This window comes from Schistocerca piceifrons, chromosome 6 (assembly GCF_021461385.2).
Source record: "Schistocerca piceifrons isolate TAMUIC-IGC-003096 chromosome 6, iqSchPice1.1, whole genome shotgun sequence".
In the NCBI taxonomy this organism is placed as follows: domain Eukaryota; kingdom Metazoa; phylum Arthropoda; class Insecta; order Orthoptera; family Acrididae; genus Schistocerca; species Schistocerca piceifrons.
Window position 1 is genome coordinate 292,035,189 of NC_060143.1, and position 26,169 is coordinate 292,061,357.

The following is a 26,169-nucleotide window of genomic DNA, read 5'->3' on the forward strand; positions in this document are numbered from 1 at the left end:
GTGCTTTAATACAATGTCTTCCACGATGAATTTGGCTACCTCGAATGCTTTGGCTGTTTTCACGGCTTTTGTAATGGCATAGAATGTCAGATAATCAGTGCAAACAATAATCCATCTATTGCCACTAGCAGACATTGGAAATCGTCTGAAGAGGTCAATTCCAACACACTGGAAAGGTGTTTCGGCTGGTCGAATTGGTATAAGTCCGCCACGTAATTTCTGAGGAACTGCCTTTCTCCTCTGGCACTCCAGACAGTGCGACACATAGTGACAGACACTCCTAAATAAACCTGGCCAGAAAAATCTCTTGCAGATCCTATTGTATGTCTTAATAAATCCTAACTGTCCGGCCTCAGGTGTGTCATGGAATTTCTGTAGAACATCTACCGTATTTACTCGAATCTAAGCCGCACTTTTTTTCCGGTTTTTGTAATCCAAAAAACCGCCTGCGGCTTAGAATCGAGTGCAAAGCAAGCGGAAGTTCTGAAAAATGTTGGTAGGTGCCGCCACAACACTTCTGCCATCGAATATATGTAGCGCTACACAGGAATGCTTTGTAAGCACAAAGATAAATACTGGCGCCAAAACCTCTGCGTCAGTTAATAAATTTTAACAAAAAAAAGGTGGAAGACGAGCTTTTTTTCTCCGCCCCGAGTTTCGACCACTGCATTTTCATACGTTATCCAACGAAGTAAATACAAATTCCGTATTGTTCATCTTCGAATGTAGCTAGCAGAATTTCAATGTACTACGAAAATCCGACTGGCAAGACTGTTTGGGATGTTTGTCAATACGTTCTGAATTTTTTCCTACCTGTGAGAAGAGATGGTTGCTAATAGGAACCTGATGAAATGTGAATCACATGCAGTATTCTCTTCACCATAAGAATAATACGAATATAAACATTTTGTCATGTATTCTTTCGTGTTTGCTGCTATCTCATTTAAATCCTGTCTACCTAATAAACTACGAGACTAGAGTGAGACAACAGCAAATGCGGAAGAATATACGTATCGTGTCATGCTTATATTCGTATTATTCTTATGCCTAATAGTGATACAGTCAGAAATGAAGCACGGCAACTGACTAGATTTTTAAACCTAAGATGACTAATTTCTGTGCAGAATTTGATGTACTAAAGAAGCGGCCACAAAGATTTTCAAACTCAGAAAAATTTTCGCCTAACTCTTGTTCAGAACATGTTCTATCATACTCAGTCTATTATTTGGTTCTTGTTGATCATTATCAAAGAAAGCAGTGTAAGTAACAATAAATAGCAGTCTCTTACCATTGTTTCGCTAATGAGACGATTCCTCACTTCTTCTTCTTCTTCTTTTTTTAATTGTAAGCGCGGTAGCGCGCTCAAAAGCAAGCCATGCCGCGAGCGGCGACAGGCCGTAAACACGCACTATCCAGAATGCGACAAACAGTGCATGACACAGTACAGTAATGCATTTTCAGTTTAGAGTGATGTAAACACCTGTAACAAAGAGAACAGCACTTATCAGATCAAAGCAATATAAGCAATCGATTCAAACCAGACGAAGCGGGTGAAAAAGGAAGGGTACCGGTATAAATACGGACGGAGCGCCTGACGCATAGCAATGGCTACCTGGTAAAGCTTAACTGCTAACCTTATGACTCGAACCAAACTAGTGTGGCTGTATCGTCATTCATTCGACCTAAATTGTCTCATATTACAATGGACCAACTTTGTTTCGATTTGGAGGTGCGGCCTAAAACTTTTCTCTCCCCTTGAATTTCGAGTCTCAAATTTCAGGTGCGGCTTGGATTCGGGAATTTTTTTTTTTTTTTCTCCTTTATTTCGAGTCTCATTTTTCAGGTGCGGCTTAGATTCGAGTGCGGCTTAGATTCGAGTAAATACGGTAAGCGCATGTGCTTAGGATTCACTGGTAGCCACGTCTTTCCAAATGGATCAAAGTTTTTCTTGCAAAGTAATCCATTAACTACCTTAAATTGTCCTTTCACATACTCTGACCGATTTAAGGCAAGCATAATTTGAGATATCTTGGCGTCCTTCTTCTGCTCAGCAGAGAGATCCTGGAGTGCAGCGAGACAGTCCCTATCTTCATCAAAGTCTTGATGGTCTTGCACAGGGTTTCTTGAGAGACAGTCGGCATCTTGGTGTTTTCTTCCACTTTTGTACACCTTGGTAATATCATACTCTTGACGACGTAGTGCCCACCTGGCGAGTCATCCTGTTGCGTCTCTTTTCCATTCGAAATTTGCACCAGAACAGCACCGATCCCATACCCACTGGCATCTGTGTGTAGTTCTGTAGGTGCTCTCTCATCATACAGACCAAGTACAGGGTCAGTTGTCAGAGCTTTTCACAGCACATCAAAAGAATCTTGTTGAGCACCACCCCAGATAAATTTAGCATCGGCTTTTAACAACTCTTAGAGCGGCCTAGCTTTGATACAGTAATCTTTCATAAAACAACGGAAATAAGAACATAATCCAAGGAAGCTTCTCACATATCTAGTACTATTATGAATAGGAAATTTCGTTATAGATCTCACCTTTCCTGGGTCTGGCTGCACACTTTGTTTGACTCAAGGTGTCAAAGTATTTTGATTTCGTTTGCTCCAGAGAGACACTTTCTTGGATTAAGTTTCAGTCCGGCTTGTTGGAGACACTTAAGAACAGCCCTCAGTCTTTTTGTGTGTTCATCAAATGTCTCTGAGAACACTATAAAGCCATCTAAATAACAAAGACACATCGTCCACTTCAGGTGACTTAGAAGATTATAATCTTTGTGTGTTCATCAAATGTCTCTGAGAACACTATAAAGCCATCTAAATAACAAAGACACATCGTCCACTTCAGGTGACTTAGAATTGAAATAAGAACACCGTGAATTCATTGTCCCAGGAAGGGGAAACTTTATTGACACATTCCTGGGGTCAGATACATCACATGATCACACTGACAGAACCACAGGCACATAGACACAGGCAACAGAGCATGCACAATCTTCTAAGTCACCTGAAGTGGACGATGTGTCTTTGTTATTTAGAGATTATCCATCATCCATTCAAAAGTTGCTGGCGCACTACAGATTAGATTAGATTAGATTAATACTAGTTCCATGGATCATGAATACGATATTTCGTAATGATGTGGAACGAGTCGAATTTTCCAATACATGACATAATTAGGTTAATTTAACAACATACTTAAGTTAATACACTCCTGGAAATTGAAATAAGAACACCGTGAATTCATTGTCCCAGGAAGGGGAAACTTTATTGACACATTCCTGGGGTCAGATACATCACATGATCACACTGACAGAACCACAGGCACATAGACACAGGCAACAGAGCATGCACAATGTCGGCACTAGTACAGTGTATATCCAGCTTTCGCAGCAATGCAGGCTGCTATTCTCCCATGGAGACGATCATAGAGATGCTGGATGTAGTCCTGTGGAACGGCTTGCCATGCCATTTCCACCTGGCGCCTCAGTTGGACCAGCGTTCGTGCTGGACGTGCAGACCGCGTGAGACGACGCTTCATCCAGTCCCAAACATGCTCAATGGGGGACAGTTCCGGAGATCTTGCTGGCCAGGGTAGTTGACTTACACCTTCTAGAGCACGTTGGGTGGCACGGGATACATGCGGACGTGCATTGTCCTGTTGGAACAGCAAGATCCCTTGCCGGTCTAGGAATGGTAGAACGATGGGTTCGATGACGGTTTGGCTGTACCGTGCACTATTCAGTGTCCCCTCGACGATCACCAGTGGTGTACGGCCAGTGTAGGAGATCGCTCCCCACACCATGATGCCGGGTGTTGGCCCTGTGTGCCTCGGTCGTATGCAGTCCTGATTGTGGCGCTCACCTGCACGGCGCCAAACACGCATACGACCATCATTGGCACCAAGGCAGAAGCGACTCTCATCGCTGAAGACGACATGTCTCCATTCGTCCCTCCATTCACGCCTGTCGCGACACCACTGGAGGCGGGCTGCACGATGTTGGGGCGTGAGCGGAAGACGGCCTCACGGTGTGCGGGACCGTAGCCCAGCTTCATGGAGACGGTTGCGAATGGTCCTCGCCGATACCCCAGGAGCAACAGCGTCCCTAATTTGCTGGGAAGTGGCGGTGCGGTCCCCTACGGCACTGCGTAGGATCCTACGGTCTTGGCGTGCATCCGTGCGTCGCTGCGGTCCAGTCCCAGGTCGACGGGCACGTGCACCTTCCGCCGACCACTGGCGACAACATCGATGTACTGTGGAGACCTCACGCCCCACGTGTTGAGCAATTCGGCGGTACGTCCACCCGGCCTCCCGCATGCCCACTATACGCCCTCGCTCAAAGTCCGTCAACTGCACATACAGTTCACGTCCATGCTGTCGCGGCATGCTACCAGTGTTAAAGACTGCGATGGAGCTCCGTATGCCACGGCAAACTGGCTGACACTGACGGCGGCGGTGCACAAATGCTGCGCAGCTAGCACCATTCGACGGCCAACACCGCGGTTCCTGGTGTGTCCACTGTGCCGTGCGTGTGATCATTGCTTGTACAGCCCTCTCGCAGTGTCCGGAGCAAGTATGGTGGGTCTGACACACCGGTGTCAATGTGTTCTTTTTTCCATTTCCAGGAGTGTATAACAACTTTATTTTTTTGTGTTTTTTGTTTTTCTTTATTTTTTTTATTTTTATTTTCTTTTAATATTTTTGTTTTTTTTTTCTTAATTTATATCTAATAATTCCTCTATGGAGTAGAAGGAGTTGTCATTCAGAAATTCTTTTAATTTCTTCTTAAATACTTGTTGGTTATCTGTCAGACTTTTGATACTATTTGGTAAGTAACCAAAGACTTTAGTGCCAGTATAATTCACCCCTTTCTGTGCCAAAGTTAGATTTAATCTTGAATAGTGAAGATCGTCCTTTCTCCTAGTATTGTAGTTATGCACACTGCTATTACTTTTGAATTGGGTTTGGTTGTTAATAACAAATTTCATAAGAGAGTATATATACTGAGAAGCTACTGTGAATATCCCTAGATCCTTAAATAAATGTCTGCAGGATGATCTTGGGTGGACTCCAGCTATTATTCTGATTACACGCTTTTGTGCAATAAATACTTTATTCCTCAGTGATGAATTACCCCAAAATATGATGCCATATGAAAGCAATGAGTGAAAATAGGCATAGTAAGCTAATTTACTAAGATGTTTATCACCAAAATTTGCAATGACCCTTATTGCATAAGTAGCTGAACTCAAACGTTTCAGCAGATCATCAATGTGTTTCTTCCAATTTAATCTCTCATCAATGGACATACCTAAAAATTTGGAATATTCTACCTTAGCTATATGCTTCTGATTAAGGTCTATATTTATTAATGGCATCATACCATTCACTGTACGGAACTGTATGTACTGTGTCTTATCAAAATTCAGTGAGAGTCCGTTTACAAGGAACCACTTAGTAATTTTCTGAAAGACAGTATTGACAATTTCATCTGTTAATTCTTGTTTCTCAGGTGTGATTACTATACTTGTATCATCAGCAAAGAGAACTAACTTTGCCTCTTCATGAATATAGAATGGCAAGTCATTAGTATGATTAATATGAACAACAAAGGACCCAAGACTGACCCTTGTGGAACCCCATTCTTGATAGTTCCCCAGTTTGAGGAATGTGCTGATCTTTGCATGTTATGAGAACTACATATTTCAACTTTCTGTGCTCTTCCAGTTAGGTACGAATTAAACCATTTGTGCACTGTCCCACTCATGCCACAATACTTGAGCTTGTCTAGCAGAATTTCATGATTTACACAATTAAAAGCCTTTGAGAGATCACAAAAAATCCCAATGGGTGGTGTTCGGTTATTCAGATCATTCAAAATTTGACTGGTGAAAGCATATATGGCATTTTCTGTTGAAAAACCTTTCTGGAAACCAAACTGACATTTTGTTAGTACATCATTTTTACAGATATGTGAAGCTACTCTTGAATACATTACTTTCTCAAAAATTTTGGATAAAGCTGTTAGAAGGGAGATTGGACGGTAATTGTTGACATCAGATCTATCCCCCTTTTTATGCAAAGGTATAACAATAGCATATTTCAGTCTATCAGGGAAAATGCCCTGTTCCAGAGAGCTGTTACACAGGTGGCTGAGAATCTTACTTATCTGTCGAGAACAAGCTTTTAGTATTTTGCTGGAAATGCCATCAATTCCATGTGAGTTTTTGCTTTTAAGCAAGTTTATTATTTTCCTAATATCAGAGGGAGAAGTGGGTGAGATTTCAATTGTATCAAATTGCATAGGTATGGCCTCTTCCATTAACAGCCTAGCATCTTCTAATGAACACCTGGATCCTACTATATCCACAACATTTAGAAAATGATTATTAAAAATATTTTCAACTTCTGACTTTTTGTTTGTAAAGCTTTCATTCAATTTGATGGTAATACTGTCTTCCTCTGCTCTTGGTTGACCTGTTTCTCTTTTAATAATATTCCAAATTGTTTTAATTTTATTATCAGAGTTGCTGATTTCAGACATGATACACATATCCCTGGATTTTTTAATAACTTTTCTTAATATAACACAGTAGTTTTTATAATTTTTGATAGTTTCTGGGTCACTACTCTTTCTTGCTGTCAGATACATTTCCCTTTTCCGGTTACAAGATATTTTTATACCCTTAGTAAGCCATGTTTTGTTACAAGGTTTCTTACGAGTATATTTAACTATTTTCTTGGGGAAGCAGTTTTCAAATGCATTTACAAAAATGTCATGAAATAAATTATATTTTAAATTGGCATCAGGTTCACGGTACACCTCATCCCAGTCTAACTGCTGTAGGCTTTCCCTGAAATTTGCAATTGTTAAATCGTTGACTGAACGTACTACTTTGGAGGACTGTTTAGTATTGCTGAATGGAGCTATGTCATATATTGTAACTAGCTGTGCACCATGATCAGAAAGACCATTCTCAACAGGCTGAGCATTTATCTGGTTAAATTTATCTTGGTCTATAAAGAAATTATCTATCAGTGAGCTGCTATCCTTTACCACCCGAGTACGAAAATCAATAACGGGTGTCAAATTGAAAGAACCGAGTAATACTTCAAGGTCATTTTTCCTATTACCCTCTTTCAGAGAATCTACATTGAAGTCCCCACAAATAATAATTTGCTTCCCCCTGTCTGACAGATAGCACAACAAGGAGTCCAAATTTTTCAGAAATAGATGAAAATTTCCTGATGGGGACCTATATACAGTTACAATTATAAATGTGCCTTTATTTAATTTAAGCTCACAGGCACATGCTTCTATATGTTTCTCTACACAAAACTTTTTTGTTTCTATACTTTTTGCACAATGATAACTTTTGACATATATGGCAACTCCTCCTTTCTCCATATTTTCTCTCATTACATGTGCAGAGAGCTTATAACCACTTACATTTACCTTATCCATATCAGTAACAATGTGATGCTCAGACAGGCATAGTATATCTATTTCATTCTCAGCTTCTAAATCTTCTAAACAAACCAGAAGCTCATCTACTTTATTCTTTAAACTCCCAATATTTTGATGAAATATACTTACATTATTTTTAATTATACTTTTATGAGAACCTTTCCTTATTCTAACATTTGCAGTACTCTCCTGTCTGAGTTTCTCATTGTGCTTAGGCCTAGTTCCTATACCAGTGGTCACATGGTGTTCAGAGAGGCAGATTATGTCAACTGGGTTGGGTGACTTTAATTCATCAATGCAATTACCTAGGACTGAGATACAACTTGGTGGAGATAAAATTTCTGGTGATTGGTGAAAATTTATAATTGGTAGCTGTGATTGGTGATCCAATGTGCTAGAATTGTGCTGTTTAATTTCTTTCCTAAACTGAAGATTTGTTTCAATCCTGACCTCTCGTAGAACTTGACATCTTTCTGCTCCAACACCTGTAACCACTGGTATTTTACCATTCATGGCAGTGCCTCTCCCCCCCCCCCCCCCCCCCTTAAATTTCCTGCTATTACCCCAGCCAGTTTCCCCTTCCCTTTCCTGTTGAGATGTAGGCCGTGCCTGGTATAGTCCCACCCACTGAGATAATCAACAGGAACCACACCAATATGACCCCCCGCACCCGACCCAAGCAGCCATTCCAACTCCAAATTAACTCTCCCAACAGAAGAGTCCAAATGAGGCCGGTCATGACATCTCAGGACAGATACAAATTCAACATTGGTGTGTCTCGATGCCGACGCAATCTTTACCAGGTCACACTCTATACTGTACCCAGGATCTCTGTCGATGCTGTTCCCTGGCCCTCCCACAATAACCACGGTGTCTTCCCTGGTAAATCCTTTACAGAGTGAACCTAAATCCTCTGTCACCTGATCCAGACTAGCACTTGGTTTGAAAAAATTTGTGACCTGGTATTCTGGTCCTAATTCCTCCTGCAGAAGTTGGCCTACACCTCTGGCATGAGAACTGCCTAACAACAAAACTTTCTTCCTTTTCGATGACTTTCCTACATTCTTTTTCAATTTCCTATTGAAAGTTTGTTGTGTCCTGTCTACACCTACCTCTGCTTGAGGCTCATCAGTTTCTAACTGAAGCAACAGGTCAAACTTATTTTTGACATTCACCACAAAACTGTCAGACTTAGTTCTAGGCCTGTTCCTTCTGCTACCTGTTGCCACTTCCCACCTCTCTTTGCCCTTCTCCCTCCTTAACCTGTCCAGATCTTCCCTAGCCTGATCTAGCTCAGCCTGAAGGGCAGCAATTTTCCCCTCCTGTTCCACTATCTTCCTATCTCTGCTGCAAATCCTACATAACCACTGATGAGCCTGATCCACTTTCCCAACACCCACGCCACTGCAGTCCCCCCCAGTGAAAAAAACTACTGCATCCATCACACCAAACCCCGGAACTAACAATTCTACGGTAAGTCAGGCACTTCTCACTCATGGCAAAAATAATACTTTAGCTAGAATAAATCAATTAAATTACCGAAAATCAAAAAAGACATTACGAGAATTAAGCCTATTCACAAATGTATATAAGCAAGTTTCTGATTTAAAATTCCGCTGTTTTTCTGAGATCTGTATTAAAACAACGAAGGTATACGCTATTTATTATATATTTCACTCGATGGAAGGAAAAAAAGGACAATTAAACGAGATACTTTAACTTTGATTCTCCAAAAACGTTACGAGAATTAGGCCTATAAACAAATGTATATAGGCAAGTTTCTGACATAAAGTTACGCTGTTTTTCTGAAATCTGTATTAAAACAATGAAGTTATACGCTATTTACGGTAGTTTACTTATTTGTTACCGAGAAACTAGTTAAATTACCGTGAAACAAGAAACAAACACGTTTACAAAATTTAAGCTTAAGCGCGACTTCGCGAAGTATTTAATTTGTTGTCGGCGTTAAACTAAATTATATTCCTGTCTAAATCACTTAACTTTCTGGAAATGGTTTCTGGCGTCACTTACTCGGCGGCCATCTTGGAACACTTGGAACACTAACCAAACGGCATTACCTTAAACTCATACAGGCCCTCAGGGGGTGATGAATGCAGTTTTCTCACAATCAGCCTCATCTACTTCGATTTGCCAGTATTCCGAGTACATGTCCATGGTAGAGAAAAACTTAGCCCCCTTCAGACAATCTAGTGTATCATCAATTTGTGGAAGAGGGTAAACGTCTTTTTTAGTTATCTTATTAAGCTTCCTGTAATCAACACAAAAATGCCAACTGCCATTCTTCTTCCTGACCATGGGCTCTGCGAAGACTGAATGATGTCATTCTTCATCATTTTCTCTACCTTGTCTCGTATTATTCAACATTCTGTTGCTGACACACAGTATGCTTTCTGGCTTATTGGTTGATGGTCTCCAGTGCTAATCTGGTGCTTCACCATGGATTTGTCTAATTCTCTCTTCACCTGTGGATTGAAGCATTCAGAGAACTCTTGAAGAATGGCAAGTAGCTTCTTCTGTTGTTCCTTAGTGAGATCTGGTGATAGTTGAGCTAGAAGATCTTGTCTCGTAGTGTTAGCACTAATTTTGTCCACAGACTCGGCATGGGAGGTTTCTATGATGCTCAGGTGTTCTGCAATTAACGGCTCAGCATTTGCTATGCACATGCATCTTGGAAGGATGTGCAGTTCTTGGCGACAGTTAACTATCCACAATTCACCGAATCCATTCTTAAACGAGACAATAGAGGCTGGGATGACCAAGTTATTCTTCAGTGGTATGCTTCTATTACATTGCACTACAAGATCCATGGGTTGATGCATGGCATGACATATGACAGTTACCTTTTTAGCTCTGACTGCAGGAATGATCACTACATCCAGCACACAGTCTCCACACACTTGGATGCACATCTTCCTGTCCACAGTATCTCATCTCATCTAATGTAATCTTCGAGCGACCACAATTTATAATTGTCTGAGAAGCTTTCAAAAAGTCCCATCCAAGAATGACGTCATGACTACATTCTTATAAGACGATGAATTCTAAGGGCTGTATATGGCCACTTATATCCACACAAATGACACATCTTCCTGTAGGTTTTACATATTTCCCATTAGCCACCTTCTGCAGAGATGTTTTACTGTTGACAAATATGGCTTTCTGCAACTGGCGCTGGTACTTCTCTGAAATGACTGAATATGGTGCTCCAGAGTCCACAAGAGCTTGGGCTGGTCGGCCATCCACGAGGATATCGACGTAGTTTCCTGTCATTTTTGTAGTGATCGACCTCCAAGGAAGGTCGCACCCTGTAGTTTTCCATGTTGCGGCGGCTAGGTGATCGGCTGCAGCTTCTAAACGGTGATGGAGACCTTGATCGGAGTGTTGGGGAGCGCCCTCTCCAGCGGCTAGCTTGCGGCGATGGTGACCTACATCGTCCTGCACCCACATTTTCTTGTTCATCTTCGCCTTCCCAGAGTTGGCGTCGGCTAAGATCGGTCTGCAATCTTCTGGTGCAGGCATCATCTAATATCCGCCACCTTTCTCGACAATAGCGCACTGCCCCAGTCATTTCCAGTGGAAACATACTGGTTGGTTATCCTGTGTCCTCCAGATATCAGTCTTCCTTGGTGCCCAAACAGGTTCCTCATGTGGCATTGTAGGAACATAACTTCACCTGGATCTTGATTTTTTTTACCGTTTTAAAGGGAAATGAAGGACGAGAGACTGGGTTCAATGTCGGTTCCACTTCCTCCATTGTGATCTCTTGAAGCGTCTCGGTTTTTTACTCGCTGTGCGATCCAAGTGCCTTCTGAACTTCTTCTCTCACTATCTGACGTAGAACACTTGTGAAAACAGTTTCTTCCTCCATCACAAACATCAATACGACGTTTGGAAGCTGTTCAAACTTCTTGCGCGTAATTCTTTTTTTATGCATTGTCTCGATATACTGACAATATTTTATGAAGTCGTCTGCTGTCGAAACCTCCTTCAGGAGTTTGGCTTTATATATGTCCTCAGCAATACCCTTCATGAGATGTGCAACCTTATCTTCCTCCTTCATTCTAGGATCCACTATTTTATACAGATCCAAAACGTCTTGAATGTAGGATACTGTAGTTTCTCCTGGATGCTGTGCCCTGCACTTTAATTTATCTTCAGCCTTGCACTTCTGTCATTGTGTGTCGTCAAAATACTTGTGCAGTTCCGCCTGGAATACTTCCCAGCTTGTGAACTTCTCCTCATTGTTCTCCTACCATTGTTTGGCATTGCTCTCCAAGTAGAAAAATACATTAGCCAAACACACGGTGTCATCCCATTTGTTAAATTTGACTATACGCTCATATACCTTCAGCCACTTGTTTGGATCTTGGCCATCATCACCAGAGAACTCGGAAGGATGTCTCATGTGGTGGCACACAGTTGCTGTCATCGTAACGTCCTCTTCTTCTTCTGTCTCCGATACATAGCGATCTGTTGAATATGGCTCGAACTCAGGTTTCTCGCCATGTAAATGGCAGCTCTGTCTGATGGCAGCCACTGTGTCGTCGATAATGTGCGGTATCATAAGTTCCAATACCCAGTGCCTCCACCAGAATAATGTCACATAGAAGAAGGTGTAAGTAGATGAATAACAAACACTAACTTCACTTAACGTAGGTTTATTCAGCACTTGCACATACAAGAGCATGGATGCGAATGGCCACAGCATACATTGTATATATACAGCTACAGAACATTCCAGTACAATGATTCTTGACATTTGTGGATACTTCTAGAATGTACTTGAACTGAATATAGAAATTAAAATTGTACAGTTCAGGTGAGTTTTGAACTCACGACCCTCCATGCAACAGCCTAGTATTAAAACCACTACACTACGGCGACTGTGCTACTCAGCTTATTTTAATGTTAAAATTGTTAAATCTCAGAATGATTGTATTCAACTAAATTTATTCACCAAATGTTTCAAGAAAATAAACTGACACTAAATAATGCAGCTAGAAAGCTAAAAATTGTTCAGAATGTGCAAATGCATCTCATAATCAACTGTTACAAGTCTCAACTTGATCAGAACAATATTTTGGTCAAAATCGGCATTTTTATGAAAACTGAAGGCGCTACATATTAGGCTCAGAAAGATGAAAATTGGTATGTAGCCTCAGTGTTGTATGAAAACATTAATTTTGTGTCTCCATAAAGCTACCTCTATTAGTTTTCAAATAATTTACTAAAAACAAAATTTGGAACAGAAACATCCTTACTTGTAAAAGATTAAGTATCATATTTGTATTAATGATACAAAGTTCTAATTACAGCACTTGATTACATTCATTAAATAATACAACTGTACCAAGTTTCAAGATTTTAATGCAAATAACAATCAATACAAGGACTTTTAAAGAAGTAGTTCAGAGGTCATGTTCTACTGTCGCTTCTGTTCTAAACTTCTACATGGCAAAGTTAAAATGCAGTTGAACTGAAATTTTTTCAGTAACTAAAGCAAATTCAACTTTAATTATATAGAAATTACAAAGATTTTAAATTGTTTCACTAGATAATTATTTTTTTAAAATAATATACGTCTGAGAAAGTGGCCATATAGATGCTGCTGACTATGCCTTGAGCTGTTGCGCCCATATATAAATATGTGCAGAGGGACAGCAGAGAGATACTATGCACTGAGTTATAAATCTGTACGCATCAGTCAAACGCCGGCTTATGTGCTGCCTCAGATGACGTTAGAACTAGGTACCTACCAAACTCATTCAGTAAAAGTAGGAAGTGAACTCGCAAAGACTGGCACTATCCTGAATCGCTTGGATTTCATGGTGTTTGTGTGCTGCCCATAATGTTGACAGAACTGTGTGGCAAGTGGTGAGATTATTTTCCATTTTTGTGATGATTAATTAACTTTGATTATTAGAAGTCAGGGCGATAGACCATTTTACTGGGATCTTACCATAGAGGTCGCCTCTAAACTGCTACGAGGGCTATGCCGAAAGTTTTTAAGCAGAATGTGTGAAGAAAAATTTATTTGCAAAAAAACATTTACAACTTTTCAAAATACTCTCCATTAGCATGTATATATTTTTCCATTCTCTGAAACCACTTAGAAAATGTGTCAGTCCAAGCTTGTTTTGGAATGTCACTTAGTGCACTGTCGTACGCTGCAATGGCCTCTTCATCTGATGAAAACCGCTGCCCTTGAATTTTTTCCTTAGTTTTAGGGAACAGAAAGAAGTCACAGGGGGCCAGATCAGGTGAATAGGGGGGATGGGGTAACAATCGCACTTTTTACTTCTCCAGAAAGTCCATCGTTCTGGCAGCCCTGTGCGCAGATGCATTGTCGTGATGCAGCAGAAGGTGCCCACTCTTGGACTTTGGATGCTGTGACTTCCATGTGGCGATGACTTTTGGAAGACAATTGTTCACGTGCCATTCAGCATTGACTGTACGACGTGTGTCCAAGGTCACAGAAGTGAGATGCCCGATCTGTGTGAAAAAAGTTGCCACCATCTTTTTTCCAGAGCTCCGACTTCGTCGCACTTTTGTGGGTGGTTCCTCCCCTGGAAAGCATCACACAGAAAACTGTCTCTTTGTTTCAGAGTAATAATGGTAGACCCACATTTCATCACCTGTGACGATATTGTAGGTGTCTTGGGACTTCCCTCCATTGAATTTTTCGAGCATGAAACGACACCAGTCCACCCTCGCCTCCTTTTGGCTTTCTCTCAGGGAATGTGGCACCCAACAGGCACATCTCTTGGTAAGACCTAAGTGACAATGAACGATGGTATGTGCCACTGTTGATCCAATATTTAGGGTCCCTTCAATGTCACAAAATGTAAGATGTGGATCTTCTTTGATCATTTTCCTCACAGCATCAATTTTTTCAGGAGTCACAGCTGTTACTGGCCAACCGGGACGAGGTTCATCTTCAATTGACTGCCGACCCCTCGAAAAAGTCGCGAAACCAATTTCCAACTGTGGCCCTAGAAGGGGAAGCTTCACCAAAAACACGCAGCAAAGAAGAATGTCAGTCTTCGGCACTTAAACCCTTTTTATAACCGTAAAAAATCATGGCGCGAAAGTTGCGGCGCGACAGCTCCATCTTGCACCGTCTCTGACTCAGCACTGCCTGTGCCTTCTTACCGCGCTGTGGGGGGATCACCGCTAGCCAGGGGCTGCGCGTGCACGTCCCAAGGTCGAAAAACATTGCTCTTTCGAATGAAAACAACTCCATTGTCCTCTGCCTTACGGTTTACGGGCTGCTAAAAACTTTCGGCATAGCCCTCTTAATAGTGCTGTTTATGATAGGGACATTATTATTATTATTATCAGGAATATTATTATGTTTGCACATGTGAATTTCAACTGAATATATTAATCAGTTAGAACTCAAAAATTTAATTTATAGTCAAAGTTCCTGATCCCGATGAGTAAATAGTTAGTAGGAACATTTTCTTTCAGTGAGCACAAGAAGAATGTGGACTAGCAGACTAGAGATTATGGTCAGTATGTTCTCCATCGCTTTCTGGCTGATAGCAGAATTAGTTTTCAGGCTCTAGTAAAATTGGTGAAGAGGAATATTATTTTACCTGTGGCCCCACGTATGGTGCATCAGCTGGGAAACTGAACGGTGAAAGTGACCCGTACAAAACAGTGAAATTGGTAGGCACTAACAGGATACCGAAGTGAAATATGCCAAAACCAGAGTGAAACAGTGCTGATTTGCTTGTGAATCTGGAAACTAAACTGTGAATGTTAGCCACAGTAACTTAGATCATGACGGAAGGAGGGAAGAGATGACACTGGATCATGGCTACCACTGTCGCTGAGGTTAGAAGAAGACTGTGCATCATTACAGAGCTGTGTGGACCTCTGAGTTACCTACAAGCTACTGCAAGCACTCACTGGTGCGCAGCCCCCCTGTAGCTACTGCAGTAGGTGATACTTGCATAACTGCCACAGCTGCTGCTGCCTGCATTACGTCACGACACATTGCATCACAGTTGCTGGTACATTGCACCGACATCACTTATCAAGATCAAGCAATTAAGATAAGTAAATAATATTTAAGTTATTTGTTACTTGTTTCTAACAGGCTATTAAAAATGAAATGTATTGATAAGAATAATGTGAAAGTTAAGATGGAAGCAATCTTTGATGATGAGTCCTCAGAATTAGAAACTGAAATTAATGAGTCACGGTTCTGTCAATGTAATAAGTCCAGCATCTGAAGTAAAGTTCAGTGTTACTGCAAGCTAGAACCATTTTCTCATGAAGGGAAATTGAAGTTGCGGTCCAAAAAGAAAAGGTAGGATTAATACAATTATCAGATAATGATAATAATACATCAGATAAGTTCAGCCAAGTCAGGGAATGCTAGAAACTCCTTTAAAACCAGTGGGAATGCCAAGTGGTAAAGCAGAGCCACCAAATTGGATGAAATTACTGTTTGCTGAACTTCTATCACAAAGAACTAAAGGACAGCAGTAAAACACTGAACAATAAGTTGGAATCTGATAGCAAACAGTTAAGTAGTAAGAGTAAAGCTAGTAAAAAAAAGAACTAAAGCATATTATTAAAGCATTAAAGGATGAAAGTACCTCAAAACTGAATAGTTTAAATTATAAAATTGATTCTAACCATCATGATCTGCAAGTCAGAGTAGGGCAACAGTTAAATAAATTGCATAGCACTTTCAAAACGAAAATTAGCGAAGTTTGCAAGGATTTCAAAGATGTGGATGAATTATGGAAGGGAGGTTGTGAGAAAGTATAGGCAACAAATCCAAACTTTGCTCTAATTGATCTAAAGAAGAAATACTTAAGTAAATGCCTGTCAAAAAGATACTAAGAGAGTAAAATCTGATTGTGTGAAAATATGTGATGATGATGATAAAAAAGAGACTTTCTCAGGATAGTTTCTCTGTGGCGCTCTCCCATGGATTAAGTAAACCTGTGACCATTCGTGCTGCCCTTCTCTGTACATATTCAATATCCCCTGTTAGTCCTCTCTGGTACGGGTAACACATACTTGAACAATATTCTACAACCAGTCTCACTAGTGATTTGTAAGCAATCTCCTTTGTAGACTGGTTGCACTTCCCCAGTATTTTACCAATAAATTGAAGCCCACCACATGCTTTACCTGTGACTGAAGCTATTTGATCATTTCATTCCATATCCCTACAAAACATTACGTCTAGCTGTTAGCATGAGTTGGCTGATTGCAGCAGTGACTCATTGATATTATAATCATAGGATACTAAATTTTTCCGTTTTGTGAAGTGCATGGTCTTATATTTCTTAACATTTAGAGCAAGTTTCCAGTCTCTGCACCGTGTTGAAATCTTAACAAGATCTGACTGAATATTTATGCAGCTTCTCTCACATAGGACTTCATTTAAGGTAACTGCATCACCAGCAAAAAGCCTGATTTTACTGTTAATATTGCCTGCAAGGTCATTAATATACGCCGGCCGGAGTGGCCGAGCGGTTCTAGGCGCTACAGTTTGGAACTGCACGACCGCTACAGTCTCAGGTTTGAATCCTGCCTCGAGCATGGGTGTGTGTGATGTCCTTAGGTTAGTTAGGTTTAAGTAGTTCTAAGTTCTAGGGGACTGATGACCACAGCAGTTAAGTCCCATAGCGCTCAGAGCCATTTGAACCATTAATATACAATGTGAACAGCAAGGGTCCTAACACACTTCCCTGGCGCACACCAGAAGTTACTTCTACATCTGACGATAACTGTCCATCTGAGATAACATGCTGTTTCCTTCCTACCAAAAAGTCCTCAATCTAGTGACAAATTTCACTTGATACTCCTGAAAGTGATTGGTGTGCAATGGGGTTGGAGGTACTGGTCTACCAGGGCTGAGATGCGTTCGGTGGACCTTTTAACATGTTCACACTGGCACTGAGAATTGTGTTTCTCGCTGTGGAGCAGTGCATTTATTCATTCTTCCCCTTATCTGGAGGTGCTGCCTTTCTGTTTCTCACAGTGGGGCAGCGGTCTTATTCAAATGCCCTGAGCTGCAATTTAAATATCAACCGTTTATTTTGAAAGTGGCAGAAGTCCTTTTTTTTTTTTTTTTTTTTTTTTTTTTTTTTTTTTTTTTTTTTTTAATGGAAGATTGTGTATAAAATAATTGTACACTAGATTAATTGCATATTATCTGATATCTCATTGTTCAGAAAGCTCTCTCAACAAAGGGTCACACAGAGTTGTATTCACACCTGTTTGTTGCGCCTGGCTGATAGGTAAAACAACAAACTTTAAGACTGTTCCCGATAGCATAATTGCTAGAATCGTGCATGAGCCACTGAGTACATGCTGGCACGAGCATGTTAAAGCCAGCGGGTACAGGGCGGCCAGGGTGATTGAATTTGTGTATTTTGGGAAGCAAGTAGGAAGTGGGTAATGTACAGATCCAGAGGGGTTACATGTTCTATGAAAGCAGCTCAGAGTCCTTATGAGAGGCCTAGGGTTTCCACGATTTTCTGCAATTCAGTCTTGTTGAGAGGACTGACGTCTTTAGTAGCAATTTTTTGCATTGTTGATGTGTCTGATGGTTGACAGCCTATCTGCACATACTCCTCACAATCCATTGCTGCACCAGTGGAGCCCTTGTCTGCTGGGAGGATGATGATTGAGTGGTTTAACTTCAGGTCATGGTTGGGTAGGTATTTAGCCCAAGTAAGATTTGGGGTTTTGGTGATATTTTTTGGGAAGGATTCAGAAGCAGTGCTAGGAGTGAGGAGTTACTGCATAATCCGGATACAATGGTTTGGAGGAGGAGGGCTGGAGAGGGGGGGGTTATCACTTTTGAATTTGGTTTAAAATTGTTCTAGACAGGATTCTGTGGGCAGTCTGTTGGTTTTTGGATGGGTTTGTGTACTGAAGTGGTATTTTCAGTTGAAGTTACAACAAATGAATAACAGGAACTCGGGGAGGGGGGGGGGGGTGGAGAGATGACCAAATTTTGAAGTATTTGACTTATGGGGTGGACAGCTTCTTCCAAATGGATTGAAGGGAGTGTACATCTACATCTGTACTCTGCAAACCACTGCATTATGCTGCAGAGGGCATGTCTCATTGTACCAGTTATTAGGGTTTTTCCTGTTACATTCACATGTGCAGCATGGAAACAATGATTGCTTAAATGCCTCTGTTTATACTATAATTAGTCGAATCTTGTCTTTATGATCTCTATGTGAGCGATAAACTCATTCTACTAACAAACTGAGTTTATCACCAGCTTTACCTACAGCTGAGTGTGTTATTCCATTTCACGTCCGTACAAATTTTTACATCCGGGTATTTGTATGAATCAATCAGTTCCAATTGTGATTCATTGATATGATTGGATACTATATTTTTTCTGTTCTGTAAATTGCATAATTTTACATTTCTAGGTGTTTAGAGAAAATGGACAATCTTCAGTATAGAGTGAAAAACAGTTGATTCAAAATTTGAAAAAAAAAAAAAATGGCGTATTGCTTTAGATCTTGTTTTTGCTGTGACACAGCATCTCTTTACCAGCATAATACATTATGAATCTCGAGTTTTCACTATTATTATTTTTCTCATTGGCAGATTTAACTGTTTAAATTTCCAATTATAAATATTTATTATACAAAATATTGGAATTCGTATAAAAATTGAAAAGTAATGGTTTAAATATAATTTCAGTTCTGGGTCATTACAAGGCCTCACTTTCCTACTATCTCAAAGCAGCAATTCTGGTGAGTGACTTTTTTAGCCAACCACTTCCAAGATCAGTGATGGATGATCTAACATTTCGCCGTATGATAAAATGTTGCAGCCAGCTTCAGTGTCACACTCAGGTAGCCTTTATGATCTTAATATAAAGCTATTGTGTAAATTCAAACAATGAAAACTCCTGGTAGGAATATTAACAATGTAGGTAGAGATAAATTGCTACTTACAGTAAAGGAGACATGTTAAGCTGCAGACAGGTACAATTAAAAGACATTTACCTTTTGGTCATAGCCTTCAGCAGTCATTAAAGTGAAGACCAGCAAGTTGCTGAACATACTACCCAGCAAAATGTTCTCCACTTCGTTGACTGTGCCACAGCCCCTGCCATATGGATCCTTTCTACCAGCACCAGCTTTTTGAATTGCAGAAGTGGGAACTCTTCCTGCAACATATCCTACGTTCCAGCAAACACCTTGACCTCAACCTTTGTTAGTCCCTGTCCTTCACCCATCTATCCACCCCCCTCCCCACCTTCTTACTGTATCTAGCTGCCCAACTCTGTCCCCACCAAATCCCTGCGTGCTTCCAGAAGCAGCACTTCACCGTCTCCTACACCTACCCTGCTATCCCTCCCTGGCCTCCTCAATACCCCTCCCACTCATATTGCTTCTACCATCATGCAAAGTTGCTGAGATAACGGTCATGTGTGTGATTTAGAGAAAGGCCTTCTGGCTGAAAGCTTACATTTGTAGCAGTCCCTGTTGTGCCTGTTCGCAACTCAACTTCTCCTCTGTATGTTGAGTAGCAGTCTAACCTTTTCTAAATTTTCTTATTAAGTTATTTGATATAACTTTGTCGTCCATTGTTTATTCTGATTAAGAGTTTAAACAATCTAATACACAGTAGCTACTACTTTACATTATTTAAATAACTGATTTATTCTCTTGTTTTCCGATAAATGATACTGCCTTGGATTTATAAACAAATCATAAATTCTAATCTAGAATGTTCTTATATATATTTTTTCGTAGCCATTTTATTACTTAATAGTGCTTCAGATTTTATGAGAACTCTTTTGAGCAACAGTGTTTATAAAAGATCATTTCTCATATACTATAGATCCGTATTTTAGATTTCAGTAATGTCTACCGTGAGAATTATCATCAAAGTTGAAATACAATACTACCACTGAATGATGGATATCAGTCTGATGTCTGAGGCAATTGTTATTATGGTTTTTCTTTCTGTGACTGTATTCCTTAGTGCGTTATTACATATCAATAATTGGGCATTTCTTCATTATTTCAGGCAGCTGTGTTGTGTCAGTTTCTTGAGGAAACAGATTATGCAACAGCATTTAAAAGCCTGGGGGATGTTAAAAGCAGCAGTTGTAGTGACTCAATGGATTCCTACTACAACTGTATCTGGGACATAACTATTCTTGAGTATCTTGTACACTTACATTCTAAACGTGGAGAACACCAGAGGAAACATCAAGCTGTAAGTTAAATCAAATAATGTGTTAGCATTAAGTGCAATTTATTGTTCTGTGGAGGAAAAAAATATGAAAAGGTTGCACCTGTAACTTTTAAATTATTTATTTGTATGTGGAAAGGATAGATTGCTATTCACTACATAGAGGAGGCAATGAGTCACAGACAGGCACAATGAAAAATAATATACAGAATATTTAAGCTTTCAGACAAAATTCTTCCTCTAGAAATACAATTATCACACATTCACAAAATAACAACTTACATACACATGATACCGCCTCCATACAGTGGGGTCCGACAGTGAGTGCATCTGATGTGGGCAGCAATCTGCCGTGAAGAGAAGTGCGGATAAGACGGAGGCCTACAGCCGGGAGGGGTATGGATAGCAGGGTAGTGGTGGAGGAACATGCTAGTCGTGCCCTGTGGGAAAGTGAAGAGTCATTTGTTCGGATGAGGCTTGTTTCACACTGTTTCCAACTTGTGGCTGAGTTTACGTCCCAATAGTCAAACTTGGCAGGGGTTCGATGATGATGTGGGTGGACCTCATTGTATCCCATGGGCTTCCCTCCCCCACCTTTTTCCGTTGTGGACATTGTTTCATTTGTGTAGGTTGTAGGAATTATAATTATGTTAACACGAAAGTGGGTATGTAATGACATTATGCATCTAAGAAATTTGTAGTGGCTGATACAATGTTGTACACAGTAGGAAAACATTAATTTTGGTTTGTACTGTGACTAGGAATTGAGACATTAGTTGGTTATGATAGTAATAAACCCTCACACCCAAGCAAGTCAGAGGGGTACACCCACAACACATAGTGACGAGTTGTTTGTATCACTTTCTGGGCATGTTTTATTTTGGCTGCTCTGTGATAAGTACTTCATTGGAGGAATGTTTTGTTTCCTAATTTTTGTTGTTGTTGTAGAAGTCATACATCATATTAATTTAATTTTGTATTCTTTTTCAGATGAGGGTGCTTGGCCTCCTGGAACTCAATGCAAATAACAACAAAGAAATTCAGAGAGAGGCAGCAAATTTAAGAAAATCTCGTTTCCTTAGATCTTTAGCAAGGCAGTTTGTTTGCTAACTGTGGCAGCAAATTTTTCATTTACTTCTATGAAGTTATATATTGTAAATATTAAATTAGACAAAAACCATTTCAAATAAATTATATTATGAAGCAATGTTAATCCTGTCTAATGCAGTAAAATGGTCTCACAATTTCTATCTCCCTTCTGAAGCTTTGGGACTGCATGCCTCGGATGTGCAGTGCCTTAACTACCTCCGCCTCTCCTATAACGGTCATTGGATGTCAGTTAAATCTTCCAGTGACTTTAAGGGGTGATTCAAAGACTGTAATATTTGCAGATGACACAAGCAGAGTCATCAAGAGTGAGAGCTCAATCTCATGATACCTGAACAGCAACACAACTGGTTCACAGCTAGCAGTTAAGCCTAAAGTAATGGTTTGTTCACACCAAAACTCCGCTTATTGACAACTAGAATGAAGAAGAGCTATGAATGCACTCTTTGAAAGTAGATCTTCCACTTGCAACAGTTTTAACAACAGCACAAAATTATCCAGAGCCCTTTTTCAGATGTTACAAAGTCATAACAAATTTTCCAGTTTATTTTAAGTGTTATTCAACCTGAATAGTTTGAGATATGAAGATTCAACTCAAAATTGTTAGGGGTAAATTCTGTTGTAGAGAATTTTGTAGGCCTGCTCACTCACAGATAATATTGTCAATTTTTATCCACTTCTATTTCAAACACTACATCTGCCACTTTTCGATTTTCATGCTGATATTCTAGCGAAAAAAAGAAAACGATAAATTTGTGAAGCAGAGGAACTAATATCCAAAAATGTTTGCACCTAATATTGTACATCATCATCATCATCATCTATCTGCGTCTGGTCCCAGATAGCTTTGAATCCAAAAAAGGCTGAAATAAGTGCCTGTGTAGTATTGTGCTTATAGTCATCACAATATTTTTGTCTGCTTATGGTGGTTTCAATGATAGGATACAGTGAAATTTCAGCAAACTACTTACAAAGTTTCATACCAATATTGGGGGAGGAATCTATAAACACACAAAAACTCTTGCAGTGATCGCGGGAACAAGATTCAGCTAATAACAGCTTTCACAGTTGCTTTTAAGAAGTCACTTTTCTGACGCTACATCCCTTAATATCTGGTACAGTGGGAAGTATCTTCTGCCAAGCACCAGTAATTTAAGGAATATGGATGTAGATGGAGATGTAGAAGTAGATATGCGACAAACCATGCAACAAGGAGCAGTCAAATATGGCACAGTTAGTGACCTGGAAGCAGTCGATCACAACTCAAGTTTCAGGACATGCAGTGATGGTCACAATATGAAACACAAACCAGCTTGGTGTCATCGCCTGGCAAGGATCATAGCAAAGTAAGCCACGTTGGTGCAGGTTAAATCCGTCGGTAAGACTCGGTGGGCTTGTTTCATCATATCAGGCCATGCTGGCAGCATAATCATGCTTAATCTCAGAGATTCATGTTATTCAATTTCAAATAAGCTAACATTACCTGCTAGCACTATAAGTAGGTAATGTTGTTCACATGCTAAAAGAAACACACTATAAAACTCCTTGGAGTTCAGTTGGATAATGTATTCCAATAGTCGACACAGATAAAGTGTAGTCCAGCATCTTGTGTCTACAGAAGAATCTCACCAAAAAAAATTATGATTGTTGCCCGGGATGTCCCATCCGGGGAAATTCGGCCACTGGGTTGCAAGTCTTGGATGACTTACATGTCAGTTATGATAAAATGATGACGAGGACAACCCAACACCCAGTCCATGAGCAGAGAAAAGTCTCCAACCCAGCCGGGAATTGAACCTGAGCCTGCTACATGGTAAGCAAACACGTTACCACTCAGCTGAGCAGGTGGACTAGCATCTCGCATTGTGTTGATCTAGACACATGAGTGTTGATTTATTTTGAATATTTTCACTACTTGTTGTCTTACAGAATTATATTCTGGGGCAGTGCAACTTAAGTACACTGCCTGACAAAAGAAGTGAAGCACCTTGAAGGGGAGGAGCAAATGAAATGAAACTTCACATATTAAGGGGCTCCGGAACGCCCTATACTTGCAATGTTAAAATAACGCTTATAAATTACATCTTTCCTCACAAAGTATTTGAGGTAGGAAGTTGAACTTTTTACAGATTATTTATTGGAATATGGGCTACAACTTAACACAGGGATTTTACAAAATTTTAGTTCAGTTATTAAAAATGATTTTTTTTCAATTGTAATGAAAATTCACAACATTTTTTTGCAATTTTTTATTTATATATTCAAAAATATACAGTTTTTTGGAAAAAGGCTGTGTTAAATTATGCAGAAGGTACTGTGTAACATTTACTGAAAGTTTGAAACAAATATGTTTGGAAGATCCTTAGTAAACATGTAATTAGTATGAGAAAATAAAAGTTTTGGGAATCGAGCGACAAAGATTGGATTAACTTTTTAGTGCATTCCAGGTCCATAGGATGGATTATCTTCATCCTCTGCAAACAACTCCTCCTCCAGCTTCCTCTTGTTCCTCCTCCTGTTTACTCTTGCTTGTATTTCTAGACTCTTTACAGCCCTGTCTGCAGCCCGAAGGCGTTCCTTGTCTAAAGCAAGCATCGCTCGTACCATGTTAGAACCTATCTTCATTCCCATATTTCTAAATACCTTGCACCTTACTGTTCCAAAAGGTGGTCATGTATGAACACTTATCACATTTCAGTTGTATTTCACTAGCAAGTCCTACGTGCTTTATTATGGAGATTTCCAGACCAACTTCACTGCAATGAATACATCTTACACAGTTTGAAAAAATTCCTTTGAGAACCGACATATCAAATATTTCATTCACATCCGATTCGCCCATAAAACATTCATAGTTTTCACTCATTGAACCAAGCTTCTTCTGTGAAGTATTTTCTTTCCCACTTTGACTGCTATGGGCAGGTGTACTTGAGAGGTTAGGTTCACTCACTTGGTTATCGTCTTTATTGTTTACAGTAGTAACACATACCTTTGGCTTTCCAACATTTCTCCTTTTCTTAAAAGCCTTCAGAGGATTTTTAATAACTTTACTTTTACTCATTATTATACTTCAACAAAACAGAGACTCAAGAAACAGAATTAATTACGAATATTTTCGAGACAACGACAGAGTAAATAAACATGAAACAATCGACAATCACACCAGCGATATATATTGAACCATCACAGGTTAGCCACAACACATACTTTATCTCACATCACTAAAATGTACCTGATGAACACGGACGTTAATAATAACACCATTTGACAGCAGCTTAACAGCGCCACAGTGGGTCACGCCCATGTAGAACACATTTCAAAAAAAATTTTAAAATAGTTGTAGTCTTCGGAATTGAATAAATTATATATCTATTAAAAGGTAATAGTCTGCAGATTCAGAAAACCCAAAAAAGTAAAAATTGAACTTTTCATGATTTTGAGCCTTTCCGGAGCCCCTTAAGATGTTACGTAATTTTACTTAGATGATTACAAAATTGAGTCAAATTTACACAGAACTTGGCAGTATTGGCCCACTTATCAATATGACACTTCACCACCTGTTGCATGGATGCATGCACTGATTTGTTTGGGAAGGGTGTCATAAAGCTGTTCATGTGAATAAAGAGCTAGTTGTGTTTCACAAGTGTGGTGTGCGTACTGTAAGACCTTCGGTATACACACCATCAGATTATTTGACTTGTTGCTCTAACGAAGTGGGCGAGTGTCAGCAATATGTCTCGTGGTCTTATCGTGGCGTGTTTATCTTCTGCCGTTAAGTCAGACGATAGAAATGCCACTTGCACGCTTAGAGTAGCAGATTGATGGTGACGAACTTTAAACAGAATTTGATTAATTTTCACACACATTTATTAAAATAATAAAAAGGATAGACATTACGTAACTTGATTCTGGATGCTGTTTACAATTGACAATCTGAAGTTCCTTTGGTCTTGGTACGTTAATCTTATTCTCACATATATCTGATACTTGACAAAGTGTCTATTCATTTATCTTCATGGCTATGTACAGGAATATGATAATCTTATTAGGCGCAGACTGAAACTTGACTACAGACTAATGCAGACTGACTAATCTGAGGTCTGTACACTCGTTATAATACCTCGAGCGTTCAGGTATCACTGCGCGAGTGTGATCCGCGAGGAGAAAAGGTTCTACATTAGCAGCAACTGCTGCTCACATCTTTTACTTTCCCCTCTTTGGGGAAGTGTGTGTGGGGGAGTTTGTGGCCTTTCGGCTTTTACTCCCCTGTGAACGTGTGTGTGTGATTTTTCTATAGTTTTTTGGTGTCTGTGACTTGTGATGTTTGTTGTGAGTGAGTCTAGTACTTGCCTGAGGTAGGCGAA

General features: G+C 40.0%; 1 protein-coding gene across 3 annotated transcripts in view; it reads left to right on the forward strand.

The window, feature by feature from the left end:
• The window catches only part of LOC124802488 (integrator complex subunit 8), a 195,740-nt gene extending 173,829 nt beyond the window's left edge, over nt 1–21,911 (forward strand). For all 3 annotated transcript variants that reach the window (XM_047263298.1, XM_047263299.1, XM_047263300.1), the window contains exons 15-17: nt 19,193–19,347; nt 20,531–20,722; nt 21,689–21,911. In XM_047263298.1, the coding sequence (XP_047119254.1) occupies nt 19,193–19,347; nt 20,531–20,722; nt 21,689–21,808 (467 nt within the window). In that variant the 3' untranslated portion in view covers nt 21,809–21,911. The remainder of the gene's footprint in view (nt 1–19,192; nt 19,348–20,530; nt 20,723–21,688) is intronic.
• The last annotated feature ends 4,258 nt before the right edge of the window (nt 21,912–26,169 follow it).